This window comes from Mastacembelus armatus, chromosome 14, assembly GCF_900324485.2.
Source record: "Mastacembelus armatus chromosome 14, fMasArm1.2, whole genome shotgun sequence".
Taxonomy (NCBI): Eukaryota; Metazoa; Chordata; class Actinopteri; order Synbranchiformes; family Mastacembelidae; genus Mastacembelus; species Mastacembelus armatus.
The window spans coordinates 3,369,297-3,387,812 of NC_046646.1; the positions used below are offsets into that span (position 1 = coordinate 3,369,297).

Consider the following 18,516-nt stretch of genomic DNA (forward strand, 5'->3'; position numbering starts at 1 on the left):
AGCCTTCAGAATATACTCCCAAGCTTTGGAAACTAGCGAAAATGATTCCAATGGATGATCCTCCCGAAACATCCCTACTTTCAACTAAAGATTACACAAGAAATCATGTACTTTGGCAGTCTCCATTTTGCCAAAACCAAACATACAGGTGTAATTCAAACTCCATCCAAACTGAGCACAGTAAGCCCTGTATCTATGCAAATGGGATATCTTTTTTTTTTGCCTCAGGTTATCTGCTATTCATTTATGTGGTATTTGTTATTACTATTATAGATTTGTTCAACAAGCGTGACAACATTAAGTATGTAGCCAGTAGCAACATGTCTTATCTTGCTGGCAGGTCTGTACTCCTAACCCAGTTCTACACTGCATGCTTCCTACATATACAAACTTGTAAACTTCATGTTTCAGTAAAAGCACACTACATGTTTAATTCCCATCCCTAATGTCAAAGCAGGTACAAGGCCTCACCTTCCTAATCTTCCAGCAGCTTAAAACCTGTTAATTTTACTCCAAGCCTATAACCAATAGCAAATTGTGTAGTGCAGCCCTTAGTGTCTTAATTATACAGTTGATCAAAACAGTAAATAACTGGATCAGTGGATTACAAATGCAATAAATTAAGTAAAAACAAACAGGGTTAGTTTTTTTTTTATTGTCAAGTCAGTGACAGTGGTATAGAAAAACAATACCATACAGTTGTTCCAGCTGTGTCGCAAAATTGCAATAAATATGATCCCTGAACCCTGTTTTAACTTTATTAAATTTCTCTCTTAAGCTTGTATCTTCTGCCATAAGAGGGTTACTTTCTTTATCAGGAGGTAGCTGAACTGATGGAATGTTTAGTCAACCTCCTCAATGGTTGGTCCAGAGGATCCTCCACCAGTAGGAGCACCACCAGCACCGGGGAAGCCACCAGGCATGCCATCTGGCATACCACCTGGCATGCCACCAGCACTCTGGTACAGCTTGGTGATGATCGGGTTGCACACCTTCTCCAGCTCCTTATGCTGATGCTCATACTCATCTTTTTCAGCAGTCTGCACAACAAGGAGACAGTTTGTTATGACAAATGTTAATTCCTGTCCTTTTACCAAAACATGTAAATATAGACCACCACAAACTAGAATTAATGCTAAAGAGTGGTGACACATCCACTGGTGGGGGAGGAGGGGAGAAAAAAAAAAAAAAAAAAAGACTTGATATTTTATGTTAATTTTCTGAAGTAAACTACACTGCTTTCACTGATCAACACCGATCCTCACCTGGTTTTTGTCAAGCCAGCTGATGACCTCGTTGCACTTGTCCAAGATCTTCTGCTTGTCGTCATCACTGATCTTTCCAGCAAGCTTCTCATCTTCCACAGTTGACTTCATATTGAAAGCATATGACTCCAGGCCATTCTTAGCAGACACCTTGTCACGCTGGACATCATCTTCTGCCTTGTACTTCTCAGCCTCCTGGACCATGCGTTCAATGTCCTCCTTGCTGAGGCGACCTGTCATAAAATAGGCAAGATTAGCATTTAAAACCCCCGACAAACCTTAAGCTAACTAGATTAAGTAGCTTTTAGGCTCTTTTTACCCTTGTCATTGGTGATGGTGATCTTGTTCTCCTTGCCAGTGCTCTTGTCAACAGCAGACACATTCATGATGCCATTGGCATCAATATCAAAAGTCACCTCAATCTGGGGAACACCCCGAGGAGCAGGAGGAATGCCTGTCAGCTCAAATTTCCCCAGCAGGTTGTTGTCCTTAGTCATGGCACGCTCACCTTCATAAACCTGTTTGAAATACAAAGGGTTAAGCAAGCAAATTTTAAAACCACAGTTCTGCCCTCTATTTTTGCTCAGACATCCAAGGAAGGTCTGAGCCATCTTTGGTCTTGTGATCTCTGGTAGAAACTATGAATGGCAGGAATAAACATCACTGCAAAAACACTGAGAAACAGGTATAATTATATTTTGCTTACCTGGATGAGCACACCAGGCTGGTTGTCAGAATAGGTGGTGAAGGTCTGGGTCTGCTTGGTAGGGATTGTGGTGTTACGTTTGATCAAGACAGTCATGACACCACCTGCAGTCTCAATACCCAGGGACAGAGGAGTGACATCCAGAAGCAGCAAGTCCTGCACATTTTCAGACTTGTCACCAGACAGGATTGCAGCCTGGACAGCTGAAAAACAAAACCAACAGTTAGATCTTAAGTCAATTACTGTATTCATTTACAAACTTGAGTTTAGATCATGAGGACCATGACCACCATCTGCTACAGCTGTGAACTTGCTGTGCAACCAGTTAGGAGAACAAAATTTGTACCATCCATTTGTTTGAACCTACCAGCTCCATAGGCCACAGCTTCATCTGGATTGATACTTTTGTTGAGCTCCTTCCCATTGAAGAAGTCCTGAAGCAGTTTCTGGATCTTGGGGATACGGGTAGAACCACCAACCAGCACAATGTCATGAATCTGCCCTTTATCCATCTTGGCATCACGGAGAGACTTCTCCACTGGATCCAAGGTGCCACGGAAGAGGTCAGCATTGAGCTCCTCAAAGCGAGCCCTGGTGATGGAGGTGTAGAAGTCAACTCCCTCATATAGGGAGTCAATTTCAATGCTGGCCTGGGTGCTGGAAGACAGGGTGCGCTTTGCCCTCTCGCAAGCAGTGCGCAGACGACGGACAGCTCTCTTGTTGTCACTGATGTCCTTCTTGTATTTACGCTTGAACTCTGCGATGAAGTGGTTAACCATGCGGTTGTCGAAATCTTCCCCACCAAGATGAGTATCTCCAGCAGTGGACTTGACCTCAAAGATGCCATCTTCAATGGTCAAAATGGACACGTCAAAGGTGCCACCGCCAAGATCAAAGATGAGGACGTTTCGCTCAGACCCAACCTGAAATTAATTAAGACTTTACAGTTCCTCAACCTACCACAATGTGTTAGATTATACACTTTACACTTCATATCTGTACAACTGTCTTGTTTCAAGTTTTATTTACCTTTTTATCCAACCCATAGGCAATGGCAGCTGCAGTTGGTTCATTGATAATTCGGAGAACATTGAGGCCAGAGATTGTGCCAGCATCCTTGGTGGCTTGGCGCTGGGAGTCATTGAAGTAAGCAGGTACTGTAATTACAGCATTGTTGACAGTCTAAAAGAAAATAGGTCAAAGGTTAGAATAACTCGAGGATTGCAAGTTTTGATCAAAAGTGGAGAAATAACATACTTTTCCGAGGTAGGCTTCAGCAATCTCCTTCATCTTCGTCAGCACCATGGAAGAGATTTCTTCTGGGTAGAATGACTTGGTCTCAGCCTTGTACTCAACTTGAACCTTGGGGCGACTGTTGTCATTGATGACTGCAAATGGCCAGTGCTTCATATCTGACTGCACCACTGTGTCGTCAAACCTGCGGCCAATCAGCCTTTTGGCATCTGCAAAAAAAAAAAAAGTTATTTTTAAAGATCCAAAGAAATCTGCTCTTCTGTGGTCTCTGACCAAGACTATACTCAACCATCCACAAAAGGAAATTGAGCTATATTTGGCTTCTTCAACCTCTGGTGCAAACCACAATTGCAGGAAAATTCTCATAACAGTGAGGGGGGTATTTTTAATGAGATCTTGACATTCACTGTTACAGTCTAATATAATTTCACTTACAATTAAAAAAGGACAACTATAGTAAACTGGTATGGTTTGCCTACACCTTAAAGTTCTTCACAATTGTGATAAACGACTTTGCTGATTTTCAGCAGGTAAAAGCAACAAGAATGACATAGGATCACTATATCACCATCATTCAATGCTAACAATACTTACCAAAGACTGTGTTTGTGGGGTTCATGGCAACCTGATTCTTGGCTGCATCCCCAATCAGCCTCTCAGTGTCTGTGAAGGCCACATAGCTGGGTGTGGTCCTGTTACCCTGGTCATTGGCAATGATTTCAACTTTGCCATGTTGGAACACACCAACACAGGAGTAGGTGGTCCCAAGATCAATACCAACTGCTGGTCCCTTAGACATGTTCCTTAATGAAAAGAAATTGAATTACAACAAAGCTTGTGGTGGGCAAAACAAGTGCAGCCTATGACACTTAAGGCAACGGCATACAAAGAACAAATTACTCTGCAGTACTAACAAACTTAAATACATGGAGTTTTGATTTCAGCATATAGAATATAACATACAATAAGGCTTCACTGACCCCAAGTGGGAATTTTTTAAAATGGTAATCTTTATAATTGCAATTTTAAATGCAGAACTTGCAAATTAATATTCTAACACTGTTACTGTGTCATTTTAAGTAAAAGCTGCAGTACTTCAACTACTGTCACATTTATATCATTTTCACTATTACACTTAAACAGCAAACATCGTACTAATACGTTTACAGACTGTTACTAAGGGCTAACCATGGTGTCATGATGTCATGACCACGTGAGAATGAAACATATCGATCAGAGCTCAGACCAGAAATTGGCAAAGGGAATTTTAACGTATAACAGACAAACGCCAGATGAAATAATAGTCCAGCCGCAAGATTAAATCGCTTATAAAGTCCTGCAAACAGGCTTTTTAACTGAAAGAGTTACCGGAAGTCTATTCACTTCCGCTAGTACACGCGGGTCGAGAACATTCTGGAACGTCTTAGAATCCCTGCCCCCACTCTGCTATGTGGCTAACATTAGCTAACACACCCGGTGAGCACAGCTACCACAAACACATGAAATGTAACCTTCTAAAGCTTTGTCAATCCTATAGAGCTTCAGTATTCAAGGAATTAAAAAACAAATGTGCAATTCCTAATTGCAACACACAGCAATAGGGAGACACAAAATACTAAGGCTACATACGCTATTGCGATCAACCACAAACGACATAGGGAAAGTTACTAAACTATTATGTTTGATTATTTGTAACTCATTGAAGAATAACTTACCAAATGTTTGCCCCGGTTAATCTTTTAGATGGTAGGTTTGACTGTACAGCGGCGAGGCTGACCTATCCTTGCCGGTATGAGAAGAGAAAGGAAGACCAAAGTGCATCAGAACCTTATATATGACCGGCACAGCAGCCAATCAGATGTCGAGTCTTTGCTCGGTGTCCACCAGTGACGCTTAGTGTATAGCTGATGACGTCAAACACCGAGCCAGCCTACCTACCTCCTGTTTTGATGTCTACTGCATAATCACTTACTGTCAGAGGTACAGAAATAGAAAGAAGACATTATATCAAGACTGAGATTGAGGCATACAGGATTGAATAGCACGTTGTAAGTGTAGAATGTGGGATATATGGATTCATGAGACGATAGAGCATGTGTTGCTGGAATATACGGGATATGAGCAGGAAATGAAGGAGTGGAGTTGAGAAAAGGGCTAATGGGTTTAAAAGAAGTATCGCACTTAAAGGCAAATCATAAGGCATACAGAGCAATTTTGTTGAGAGGGGGCTACAGAATTTAAATGGAAAAACGCTTATCCTGGTTCACAATACCATACACACGGTAATGCACCGTATATTGAGGACAGTCAACCGCCATTAAATAAAAGACTAAGAAGACACAAAAGGAAAAAAAAAAGAAAATGAGGAGGAAGGAAGGATAGAGGAAGGGAGGCAGAAAGTAGAGATGGGAGATAAAAGAGGATGAAGTGCATCAGAAGAGTCTGAAGAACAGAGAAGAGAAAACATAAGTGTGTGATAAGATTTGGAGGTCACAGTTAGCAAGGTTAACCCTATCAAGTTGCCAAAAATCTTAAATAAGACAGTAGTAAACATTGATTTTGCAAAAACACTACATGATGGAAATTTGTTGATAGGCTGTAATACAGAAGATCAGACAGCTATAGCTTTAAAACTAGAAGAAATAGCTGGAGTCAAATTTGTTAACACTAGTAAAGTGGGAAGTGGGTTGAATAGAAATTAAAGTGTAATTGCAGGAGTACAAGCAAATGTGACTGTGGAAGAAATCAAGAACAATTTGAAGGGAAGTACAATATTAAATGTTCAAAGGATAAAATTTGTAATAAATGGGAATAGGAAAGAAACTGAGAAGATTTTGATAGGGTTTCAAGGGGAAGTAATACCAAGGGTGATGCTGGGACTTACATGCTATATGGCACTGGAGTACATCCCAAGACTAGTGAGATTTTATAACTGTCAAAATTTGTATGAAGCATTAAAAGTATGCACAAGGGTTTGTCATCAAGGTACGTTGGCTCAGTTTATGTGGGTACCAGCACATATGGGGTGTAAGAGGAATGAGGAAGCAGACACTAGATTTAAATATTCTAGTAAGTCAATCAGAAATGAACGGCAGTGAAAGTGGAATATGGAGATAAATGGTAGATTTCTAGTGCAGGAAACCCGCACAGGGTCCCCTGTGGGTAAGCCCGCGTGAGGCCCATAGCTGTTTTGCCATCTGGGACCCCATAAAAATTCTGTATGGACAACCCATTTGGGTTTTTGTAGCATGTGTAGGATGTTCTGTGGGCATGCTATTCACGGCTGTGGTTAACCATTCTTGAGGTGTTTCTATACAATAATGAGTACATGCACAAGCAGACAGCAGCAAGAAGAATAGACTATCAGTGTTCATTATGTGAAGTTACATGTGTTCAACTTGGACTTTGTTTTGTACATACACACAGTTCCTATGCACCCATTTAAATTGTGCTCTACAGATGTTTTGATAAATGACACCAATCAGTAAAGAAAAGGTGCTATTGTTCACCTGGTGTCTAACTGCAGAACAAATACTATATTGAATTGACATAATCTTACTATTAGATATAATGTAATACAAGCTAGATTCAATATGTCAACACAACATACATTTTCCCTTTCAGCAAATACGTATGAAAACACTAGTGTGTCAATTCTGAATATACATTAATTAGTAAAACCATGTAAAACATGAGATGTATCATTTAAAAAAAATATTTTGGAATGGAGTGCAACTTTAATGTATGTTGACAAACAGCCAAAGATGATTTTTTATTTTTGTTTAATATTTACTAATTTGTGACTTTTGTATTTTTCATTAGACGTTAATATCCTTTATCCTAAAGTATTATTAGACAACCTTCAAGTACAGTGGGTACGGAAAGTATTCAGACCCCTTTAAATTTTTCACTCTTTGTGTCATTGCAGCCATTTGCCAAAATCAAAAAAGTTCATTTTATTTCTCATTAATGTACACTCAGCACCCCATCTTGACAGAAAAAAACAGAAATGTAGAAATTTTTGCAAATTTATTAAAAAAGAAAAACTGAAATATCACATGGTCTATATATATATATACAGAGATCTACAAATTGTACAAAATATAATTTTATGTGGATTTTAAATAATTAGTTTGAATCCTAGTCAACCCGGGCCTTTTTGTGTGGTGTTTGCAGGTTCTCCCTATGTGTATGTGTCTTTCTCCAGGTACACCGGCTTCTTCCCATAGTCCAAACGTATGCAGATTATGCTGAGCAGTATGTCTTTGTGTCAGCCTTTTGATAGACTGATAAATGAGGGTGTACCCCACCTCTCACCCACTGTCAACTGAATCAACTCAAGCCCCCTGTAATGTAGCAAGTCCGTTACCTTTCACACATAGAAAAGAAATAGACATGCTCATTTTTGGTATTTAAGATGTTTATTGATGATGGATTGTGTCCTGCTTAGCAGAGATGGTGTTGGGCCTGTAAAAGGAGAAAATCCAAGTATAATTATTTACAATTGGGCTAGAAATAGGGGTGATGTACTTACTCCTGTTCTGCTTCCTGCTTCCTAGGTGTTCCGGCTAAAAGAGGCCCCGGGGAGCCAGAGCACTTTAACAAGGTTCCAGAAGGGCCCTTGGTGGATTTGGAAGAGGTGTGTTAGGAGTTTTAATGTTGAGCTAAATGTCCTTTCTTTTAAACAATATTTACACAGCTAAATTGATAAAAGGATATTTTGTAGGTAATAATTGGTACCGTATTTTGTCACTGTAGTTGTGTATGGTGAATAGATTTTAGAAAGAGAATTACTTATCTGTGCAGACCTGTGTTTTAATTTGGTTTCTACTAATTGATTGGAGCCCCTACAAAAGGTCGCTGTTAGCAGTCAGGTGTGCTGCATGTAACTAGAAGCTGCAGGCCCCGTATTGTGCACTTTTTTATAAACTTTTGTCCTCATCTTGTTCATGTATTTTTGTCTGGTGAATAAATGCACTTTGGGGTCAGCACAAAGACAGTGTCCCTCTGTTCTACTCTGTTCCTTTGGACCATTAACGTGGCTAGCCGGCCTGATGACACCCCCCTGTAGCCCTGTGAGGGATAAATGGTATAGATAGGATCTTCTTCTTCTTTTCCTTTGGGCTGCTCCCTTCAGGGGTCGCCACAGCAAATCATCTGCCTCCATTTAACCCTATCCTCTGTATCCTCCTCACCCACACCAACTATCCTCATGTCCTCCTTCACTACATCCAAGAACCTCCTCTTTGGTCTTCCTCTAGGCCTCCTTCCTGGCAGCTCTAACCTCAGCATCCTTTTACCAATATATTCACTGTCCCTCCTCTGAACATGTCCAAACCATCTCAATCTGGCTTCCTCCGGCTTCTCCAAAACATCTAACATGACAACATAGGTATAGATGGCACCTCCCTCGTGCAGTAGTTGCTGCTGCACTGGTGACAGGGATGCAGTTTTTGGCAGCTGTGCCTCTAGACACAGAGCCACAGACACCAGCAGGTCAGCAGTAAAGAGGGGAACATGCACGTTGTGCAAAGGACAAAAAAAAAGAGCAGCTAGCACTTTCATCTGTTGTGGTAGACACACTTGAAAAGAGCAGGAGGTGATATCCTGCAAGTCCTGCTGGAAAGACTGAACACACACACTATAATACACACCCTGACAAAAGTCTTGTCACCTATCCAAGTTGTAGGAACAACAAATAACTTGACTTCTAGTTGATCATTTGGAATCAGAAGTGGCTTATATGAAAGGCAAAGGCCTCTAGATTACGCTTATTTTACCAAAATAAAATCTTATCATGCCGTTATTTTTAATTATTTAATTAGGACAGAAAGGTCAGACTTTGTTTAGACAAAAGCATTATCTGGCCAAGACAAATGGACTCTGTGGAGCAGAAATGGTTTTGGGAGAACTGGTAGTTTAGTGATAAACAGGACTTTTTAGTGAGTACCTAATCTCACATTTGGGATTTTGACACACAAAAAACCAACGGAAACATCTATTTAGTTATAAAGTAACTGTGTATTATGGTGTATTATTCATCACACATTTATAAGCTTCATTATGGTATAACAACTGTTGCTGTGTCCTAATTGCCTGAGAATTCAAAATTAGAAAGCAAAGTGGATAACCACACTCGGACCAGTTATTCACAAAAATCAACACCAATACCTTGACATTTCCTAATAAAAGATTACAGTTAGGTAATAATCTTTAGAATAGATAGAAGATAAATTTATAAACTTTAATGTGGTACCATTTTCATCGTTCTACCGTACACTTCTTGTCAAGAAGTTATGAGGTGTCATGATCATCAGACAACCTCCTCTGTTGTAGGGAAATATACTCGCCTGTATATAGATAATTATAAATCTTTATCATGAAATACCTTGAAAACTTGAAAAAACACACCTGTGACAGTGCCTAATAATCCCTTACAAAAGTTTTAGGAACCAGATGAAGTAAACATGAGAATCATACTAACTAAAATTCCCTTTTCAATGTAAATTAAGGTAAATTAGCTCCTGTAACTCATTCTCTGATCATATTTATCTGCTCAATGCTCTCTCTCTCTCTGCAGTTTTCACATTTTAATGAATTTAGTATGATGCTCACAATCTGTCATAGATAGATAGATACTTTATTCATCCCCCCCTTGGGGAAATTCAGATTGTCCAGCAGCTCTTATATTTACTTAAACATAGAAATATGATACAGTTAATACTTATTACATAATATCATAATGTCAATGGTTAAAAAAAGGTTAAAATTTCTCTTTGCTTCCTACTCACATCATTCGTGGCCACAGCCACAAATGACCATCCTAAAATGCACTCCTGTTACTACATTAGCCAGTGCTGAACCTTACATAGCCACATTTAAAGGCAACCATAACTGGTGATAAACATATAACATAGAAGAACTAGCAATATGTTTATGGACATAGAGAGTGAAATGTATAGACTGGAAATAAGCAGTTTTCCAGGTGGAGATAAATTAAAGACCATGACATTGTATATTGAGTTGGAGCTAGGTAAAAGAATGACAGCAGTTGCAATCAACAGCAGGAACATTATAATTTAGTTGTATGTACAGTGGTGTAAAAAAGTGTTGGCCCCCTTCCTGATTTCTTTTTTTTTTTTGCATGTTTGTCACACTTTGTTTCAGATCAAACAAATTTAAATATTAGTCAAAGATAACACAAATAGACACCTCATGCAGTTTTTAAGTGAAGGTTTTTATTATTAAGGGAAAACAAAATCAAAAACTACATGGCCCTATGTGAAAAAGTGGATCCAGTTTAGGTAAGTCTATACTGTACCAACAGTACTGTATAGCAACTGTGGGCATGCTGCACACAGTATGTGCATACTGTTATCCATTCCTTATTTTATTTTTACTTTCCATACATTTAAACAGGGATTTGTATATGAGGAGAAGGATTTTAAATTCTATTCTATATTTTACAGGGAGCCAATGAAGAGAAGCCAATATAGGAGAAATATGATCTCTCTTGCTACTTCCTGTCAGGACTCTGGCTGCAGTATTCTGGATTAACTGGAGGGTTTTTATGGAGATACTGGGACATCCAGATAGTAATGAGTTACAGTAATCTAGCCTTGACAACATAGCAAATGCATGGAGTAGTTTTTCGGCATCATTTTGAGACAGGATGTTCCTAATTTTGGCAATGTTGCACAGGTGAAAGAAGGCAGTTCTAGAAATTTGTTTTACATGTGAGTTAAAGGACATGTCCTGGTCAAAAATAACTCCAAGGTTTTTCACAGTAGTGCTGGAGGCCAGGGCTATGCCATCTAGAGTAGCTATAATTTAAAAAAAGTTATTTCTGAGGTTTTTAGGCCCAAATACAATAACTTCTGTTTTCTCTGAATTTAAAAGTAGAAAGTTACTGGTCATCCAGGCCTTTATGCCAGTTAGACCCGCTTGAAATCTGGTTAACTGGTTTGTGTTAACAGGTTTAATAGATAGATACAGCTGAGTGTCATCTGCATAGCCGTGGTAGTTAATAGAGTGCTTCCTAATAACATTGCCTAAAGGAAGCATGTACAAGGTGAACAGAATCGGTCCTAGCACAGAACGTTGTGAAACTCCATAACTTTTGTGCACGTGGAAGGTTCATCATGGACATGAACAAACTGGAATCTCTCCAATAAATAGGACTGGAACCATTTTATCCAGTCTTTATCACAATGCTGTTCCTCTGATACCAGTCACATGCTCCAATCTCTGTAATAAAATGCTGTGGTCAGTAGTGTCAAATGCAGCACTAAGGTCTAGTAGGACAAGTACAGAAATGAGTCCATTATCTGAGGCTAGGAGAAGATCGTTGATGACTTTTAACAGTGCTGTTTCTGTACTATGATGTGCTCTAAATCCTGATTGAAAATCTTCAAATAGTTCATTCCTGTGTAAGTGGTCTGATAGCTGCTTAGCAACAGCTTTTTCTAGGATTTTAGAAATAAATGGCAGGTTGGATATTGGTCTATAATTAGCCAAGACTCCTGGATCAAGACTAGGCTTTTTGAGTAAAGGTTTGATTACTGCAGTCTTAAAGGCCTGTGGTACGTAGCCTGATACTAGAGATAAATTTACCAAGTCCAATAAAGATGAGTTCATTAATGGCAGGGTGCCTTTAAGCAGTCTAGTCGGGATGGGGTCCAAGAGACACGTTGATGATTTAGTACATTATGCCTTGGGATCAGGTGTAAATATTCTCATCGTTAGGATTGTGTATTTAAAATCCACATTAGCATAAATCTCTCATAATTAACTGAAAAAAAAAAAAAACTAACTGAAGTCCCTTCTGAAGTCTTGGATGCTATCAGTAACCATTTATGCTCTATACTTGGCTAAAGAGTGGGTGACACTATAGAGAAACATATTGGAGCTTCGGTGTAATTTGCCTATCTTTAACTGATATCGGCAATATATATTTATGGAAAGAAAACTTCTGCAATTCTTGAATTCACTGTATGTATTTATGTGCATAACTGGTGCACATTATTTTACTCTATTGAGGAATTAATGAGAAAACTACAAGCATTAATCAGAATATATAGAACTTAGAACCTTGAAGAAAATTTTTGAATATTTTTTCTTTTCTAATACTAGGGGCTTTGTATATCCACTGTATTCCTTTAAGTTTAAAAAAAAAGGAAAGAAAAGAAAAGTCACACCATTGGCAATAACACTTTATGGAAAAGTCACAAAAGATACCAATAATATGCAAAAACATGATATACAAAACCATCATTATTTCACTTATGTTCCAGCAAAGTATTGATGCATGTAAACAACAACACTACCTAAAATGTATTACAGTGCAATAAAATACTACAGCAATAAAATACTTCAGCACATTCTCTCCTGTGTAAACCTACACTCAAAAGTGCAATAAAAAAAACGTTAATCAGCCTTTTCATGCTTATGTGCATGATTATGGTGCTGACAACATTATGAATACTGTATTTTACATGTTGTTATAGCGCTGTCTCCTTTATGGCATGTTTGGTTGCGGTTTGTGCCTGGGCTTGATGTTGAGAAATCTGGTCCTTCTTTCCAGTCTCTGCTACCGTCACTGCAGCAGTGTTTATCACTGAAGGTATCGCCACTGGTTCTTCAGCAACATACTGTGTGAATGCTGTATTACTAACGCCTGTGTAAAAGAGAGAACATTTCACAATCTGTGAGCAACAGTTTTTTTTGCACATGCTAAAAAGGCAAATGTGTCATTGAAGACCGTGCTTAAACTACATAAAGTAAAATTTTTAAACTAGAAGATGTGTTGAATAAATGAATTCAGCAGATTAATTGAGGATGCTTGGTTGGAGATAGCCCTGTGATAGACTAGCGACCTGTCCAGGGTGTACCCCTGCCTTTCACCCAAAGAGAGCTGGGCTAGGCTCAAGCAGATCCCTGTGACCCTACTTAGGAATAAATGGGTATAGATGATGGATGGATGGTTTGCAGTGGCTTGAAAAAAAAATCAATATAAAAAGTTTCACATATAAAATGAAATATAATTACAATGAAGGTATGGAAATGTCTCTGCATGGTGTGCAATAAGTTTTAAGTTAGATGCATTATAAATAGAATAAAATTACTTATTAAATTACTGCAAGTGTTGAATAGAGCTCCTATTTTATGATTGGTGCCTCAATTCATCTTCTTCATACTTAAAACTGAGCGCAAGTTATCTTTATTTCACGTATGTGTCTTGTCTCAAGACGGCCAACAGTGTGAAGGCACTCTCTGTTTAGTCATGTTTTTTGGGATTCACTTCCTAAAGCTAAAAGCAACACATATCAATAATAATCACATCACATTTCAACTACTAGCACAAAATCCAAGTCACCAAACGTGCCGGAATTAAAAGTGGTAGTCGTCTACCCACCTCTTCGCTTTTGTCCTTGGGAGTTCCTCTCCTCCAGGCTTGATTTAGATTTACTGCTCTCCTCAGATGGATTAGAGTCTTCATTCTCTGTAACAATAAAAACTGTCATAGGTTTACTTTTTAAAATACATTTCAAATAGAAAGAGATTTTGTGGTGCCACTCAGACCTGCAATAAGAAAATTTTACATTTTATGGACCCCCCTTTATATTTACATTTTATGAAGCAGAAACAAGTAAAACCACTACAAATGATCTGCTTCATGCATCAACAGAAGATGAAACTAGCCGCAGCTTTAATCTGATACTACTGGTGGGATTAGATGCCATGCAGAAACTGTGAAAGTCTGCTTACCTTTTTTCCAGGCAATGTGTGCTCTCCTTAGTTTAATTGCGAAAAAAATGACCACAACCAGCAGACCAAAGATCAAGCATGTCACCAGAAGGACCAGTAAGGATGAGTTCCTTCCACTTCCAGTTTGCATATTTTGGTCATTAATACGCACTAGACAGAAATCCAATGATTAGTTCAGTGAAACCTTCAGCACATTTAAAGCTTTTTACATATTTTTACTTTGTGCATAACAAGACATTCATTATTATTTTCACACTAGAGGAACACTATAGGGTCTGATAATGCTGGTACTGCTACTGTTAATAGTGTACCTGTTATGTTTCCCTCTGTGCTGTTGGTCTCCACTGTTGTCCCAGAGACAGATTCTTTAAGAAATCATGAAGACAGAAGGCACAATAATTAACAAACTGCTGTAACACTGTTGTCTAACAATCCAGCTGTAGTTAAACACAATTATCACTAGATGGCATTAGACATTTGTCAGGAACATGTGTACATATATTTTAAAGTACACTGGATATCATTACCTGTTGTGCTTGTTTCATTACTGATGGTATTATTCCTCACCCTGGTTAAGGTTGATATCACAGAGGTTTTTGTCTCATCTACAAAAAATAAAGAATTTTAATTAATCTCATGAGGGGGGAAAAAAAAAAAAAAAAAAAAAAAAAAAAAATCAGTAAAAATGTAAATTCTGTAAAAGAACAGAACATTTCAGTTTCACTTAAAGACTAGTAAATGAATAACTAAATGTTAATTCAGAAGCGTACTTCACTCCTAATAATTTTAAACATCAAGGTTTTCAAACTGCAGACCTTTGATTATGCTCTACACTTAATTTGGAAGATCTCTTCACCTTTGTGGAGCCTCAGAGTTCCATCCTCAATATTCATATACATCCATCATATACATACATCTACCATAACCGAGTTTCACACTAGAGTCTGAAACTTCTGTCACAGGAAACAGATCTTGTGATAGTGCTGCTGTGGTTAAGAGACCAATCTATATTCACTATGAAAGCTGAGCTTGTCAGATGTTTCTATCCCACAGGCTGACATTATGTATAATATACTACAACCATAACTTTTAACTGTTTTTAGACAGTGTTTCTTTTGTTTTCATTGCTGCAGCATTTTTTCACTTAAAGCCTATGTGCCATGAAAATAAAACAAAAGAAAACAGTCTCACTCACAAATAGTGCTGACATGTGAGCCTGTGGATGTAACAGGGTTCAAGCTAGATGGTGCTGTAAATGTCTTTGGCTCACTTGAGGAACCACTTGATGGCTTAATAGGACTCTGTGATGAAGGCCTATTCATGTCTCTGGTTGGAAAGTACACTGTTGTTCTTCCATGCCTGAACCAACCAGCTGTAGTTCTCAGCCCTCCCGTTGACCTTTGAGGCTGGGCTGTGGGTGAACTGGCCATGGTTGTAGGGTGGGACTGCGCTGCTGTGACAGAGAGGGCTTCACTTTATTAATGAGCAGAAGAAGTAGTGAATTCAAGTCAAAATTCTTGTTGACATTTGAAAAACCTGAAAATCACCCCGGCCTGTTTTTCAATTAGAATACAGTAAACCAGACTATTCACAACATACAAAAGAGGAAATGACAGTCTGGTGTTGTGGACAGTGTCATGGAGCAATTTATGAGAAAAAACTCTCTCCAGTGCTTTCCCTGTTTTGTGACGACACACCAAGGCTTTCACTGTTCCTCAAATATAGCACCATTTATGAAGAAGTATTGAACGTAAACATTTTGACTAACAGAAGGGTGATTTTCAGTTCTGGTGAATATTTTAAGTAGACTGTTGACACCACATACTTGTTACAGTCACTAATACAGGAGCAGATAAGTAAGTATCAGGTTAAATAAACTACTCACAATTTTTTCCAATGTTGACAAAGTTCGTCAGAGGTTGTGAGACAGACGGATGGCGAACAAGGCATTTCACAGTGTGTCTGGCCTCCACTGACTTAAGACTAAGTATATCCACAGACATGTATTTGTTATCTTCATGAGAGACTTGGGCAAGACCTGTGGAATAGGATAGATGGCATCAATATCCATTGCTAACTAGTACATCACCTTTGATCAAAATCAAGATTTAAACATTTCCAACAGAGGCATTCAAAATTAAAATGAAAAGATGAATAGGCATAGATTTATATGTTCGTAAAAGTGTTGATGTCCATCATTAAAGGATTTATGGTAATTTAGTTTATAAGCATTATCAGGGCTCATTATTATGGGAAAGATTACTGTAACTGGGACAAGTAGTGTCATCAGTAGTTGAGCCCACTCTGTGGTTGCTGACTAATTTTGATTCACCTACAAAGAGGCCAGTAAAAGGTACTCTACAATCCACGAGACTTTTGATAAAATTATATATAAATGAAGGATTCACATTGCTCATTTCACCTCTTTACACTGCTGCATCATAGTGCTACATGAGAAAAACATCCAGTACAAAAAGAGCAATGTGAATGTTCAGAATAGCAGTGCACAAGCATTGTACAGCACCACAAACATGCAGCTAAATTTAACAGGGGTTGGCTGTTTTATGTGAGTCAAATTCATGTCATGTGATATTCTATGGGTCACTTTGTTTCACTTCTTTTTTGTAGTTATAGTTCACAATTTCAGTAATTAGAACTTACCAACAATTTCAGGCCCATGGTCCAATTTCCAAGAAATCTGGGGAGGATAGTGGTTCCCCTCAGCAGTGCATTTTATAAAAACATTTCCTTTTTCCATTCCTTTACTCATTTTGGGAAGACCTTTAACAGAATGGACATCAGACCAAATATTATTGGAATATCATGAAATGCTCATCCAATTAACAATACCATGGTCATGGTGGGTTATGATGGCAGTCATAGTTGTGTTAGTAAAACTACTAATTCACTGTCAGTGGTACATTTAGTGGTTACAGTCATATCATCAGTAAGTGGAACATTATTCTCACCTAACACTGTCACCTCCACTTTTTTCTCTATTGTGTGGTGGTCATACTGAGAGCATGTGTAGTTGCCTCCATCTTTAAAGGTCACATTGGAAATACGGATGGTGAATTTAGACTCAGACAGTTTGTGTATACTGTACCGCTTGTCTTGTAAAGCTGAAAACAAATAAGAGAAAAGAGAACAGATGTTTCATAATCTTGATGCAAAATTCTGAGAGATTGAGATTTTTGGATGTTTGTTGGAGTGTTGGTGAAATATGAGTGCAAAATCTACCATCTTCACCTCGCTTGTGTTTGAAGAACATAATGTATCCTTTAGGATTCTTCCATTCCACAATGGTCTTGTGAGCATTCTTAATGGGGCAGGTCAGCTGGAGCGTCTGACCTTTTATCACAGACACACGCTGCCACAGTGCCAGTGAAGCTACAATCACATAAACAGGAATTAATACAGTTTGGTGATACATGCAGTATTTCATAAAACAACCAAATCCAGACAGCTCTGCTCTTCACAAAAACATGAAATTAAATCATCATTTTAAGAGGAGTGAAAGTGTTTCCCTTGCATACAAAGGTCACTGAAGCTGAAACCCTATTTCTGAGAGATTGACACATCGTTTCTTCTCTGTGACACTGGAGGTGTCAATGTTCTTCACTCTACTACAAAAAATGCACTTGTGTTGTGACAGGAAATGTTGTGGTCAGTTCTTTAAGGGTGAAAGAGAAAGCAGAGGAGGTGTTAGAAAAAATATAAATTTGCTGTGGGCTGCTGATGGGGGCTTTGGGGGCTTTTTCTTTCCTATGGTTAGAGCTGTTTGGAAAACACGTTTGTGGGCCCTTTTGACACTACCTACAAAGGCAGTGGGCTTGTAGAATAAAACATTTTTTCACATGCATGTATTACAGTACTTTAAATGAACACTGAATCTATGAAAACCAGAGAAAATCACTTGGGTTGATTTATAAAGAGCATTTCATTCCACAGCCAAAACTCTATGAAATGTAAAATAGATGCAATACATAAATGGAAATAATATGATATATAGTACATATTTAAATATAGACATACATGCTGTCCTGGAATGAAATGTACAAAATAGCTGAATCGAATGTAATTTAAGAAAAGAGGGATGAAAGAGATTTATAGATCTTGATACATCAAAATCATGACAAATAATATAGAGTTCAGCAAGCATAAACTTAGACAAATATGTTTGATTAATCAGAAGTAACAGAATGTGTGGATTTCCTCAATAGAAAACACCAGACCTCGTCAAAGCATGTAGAAGAACGTAATGATTTCATAAGCAAAGCCATTACTTCCATCAGATTCAGTTTTCAACACCAACTTTTCATAACAAAATAATCAACAAGTAATGAAAATAAACAACTCACCCTGTATAAGCAGTATGAAGATACTGAGTTGTAGCTTCAGTTCCATCTCTGTCACTCGCTAACGATCGCCCTTTCACTTTGCAGCATTTCCTCATCATTTGATCTATTTGTACTGCACTGAGGGGAGCTTCCGTGACATCATAGCTCTGTAGTTTCCACAGAC

General features: G+C 38.4%; 2 protein-coding genes across 4 annotated transcripts; both read right to left on the reverse strand.

Moving 5' to 3' along the window:
• Positions 1 to 635: 635 nt before the first annotated feature.
• On the reverse strand, positions 636 to 5,095 carry LOC113143229 (heat shock cognate 71 kDa protein). Its single transcript, XM_026328734.1, has 9 exons — positions 4,941 to 5,095; positions 3,820 to 4,028; positions 3,229 to 3,434; positions 3,001 to 3,153; positions 2,339 to 2,894; positions 1,972 to 2,174; positions 1,585 to 1,783; positions 1,266 to 1,498; positions 636 to 1,040 (listed from the first exon to the last, which is right to left on the reverse strand). Exons 2-9 carry the CDS (start codon positions 4,022 to 4,024, stop codon positions 843 to 845), a joined length of 1,953 nt encoding a protein of 650 aa, XP_026184519.1. The 5' UTR covers positions 4,025 to 4,028; positions 4,941 to 5,095; the 3' UTR covers positions 636 to 842.
• A 7,324-nt stretch (positions 5,096 to 12,419) lies between these two features.
• crtam (cytotoxic and regulatory T cell molecule) lies at positions 12,420 to 18,486 on the reverse strand. Of its 3 annotated transcripts, none has more exons than XM_026328386.2 (11): positions 18,354 to 18,486; positions 17,242 to 17,382; positions 16,962 to 17,114; positions 16,654 to 16,773; positions 15,878 to 16,030; positions 15,188 to 15,442; positions 14,520 to 14,597; positions 14,304 to 14,357; positions 13,993 to 14,142; positions 13,640 to 13,741; positions 12,420 to 12,901 (listed from the first exon to the last, which is right to left on the reverse strand). In XM_026328386.2, exons 1-11 carry the CDS (start codon positions 18,397 to 18,399, stop codon positions 12,726 to 12,728), a joined length of 1,428 nt encoding a protein of 475 aa, XP_026184171.1. In that variant the 5' UTR covers positions 18,400 to 18,486; the 3' UTR covers positions 12,420 to 12,725. The 3 variants fall into 3 exon arrangements, with proteins under 3 accessions (XP_026184171.1, XP_026184173.1, XP_026184170.1); XM_026328388.2 differs by having other exon boundaries at positions 13,640 to 13,726; positions 15,188 to 15,445; XM_026328385.2 differs by having other exon boundaries at positions 15,188 to 15,445.
• Between the last annotated feature and the right edge of the window lie 30 nt (positions 18,487 to 18,516).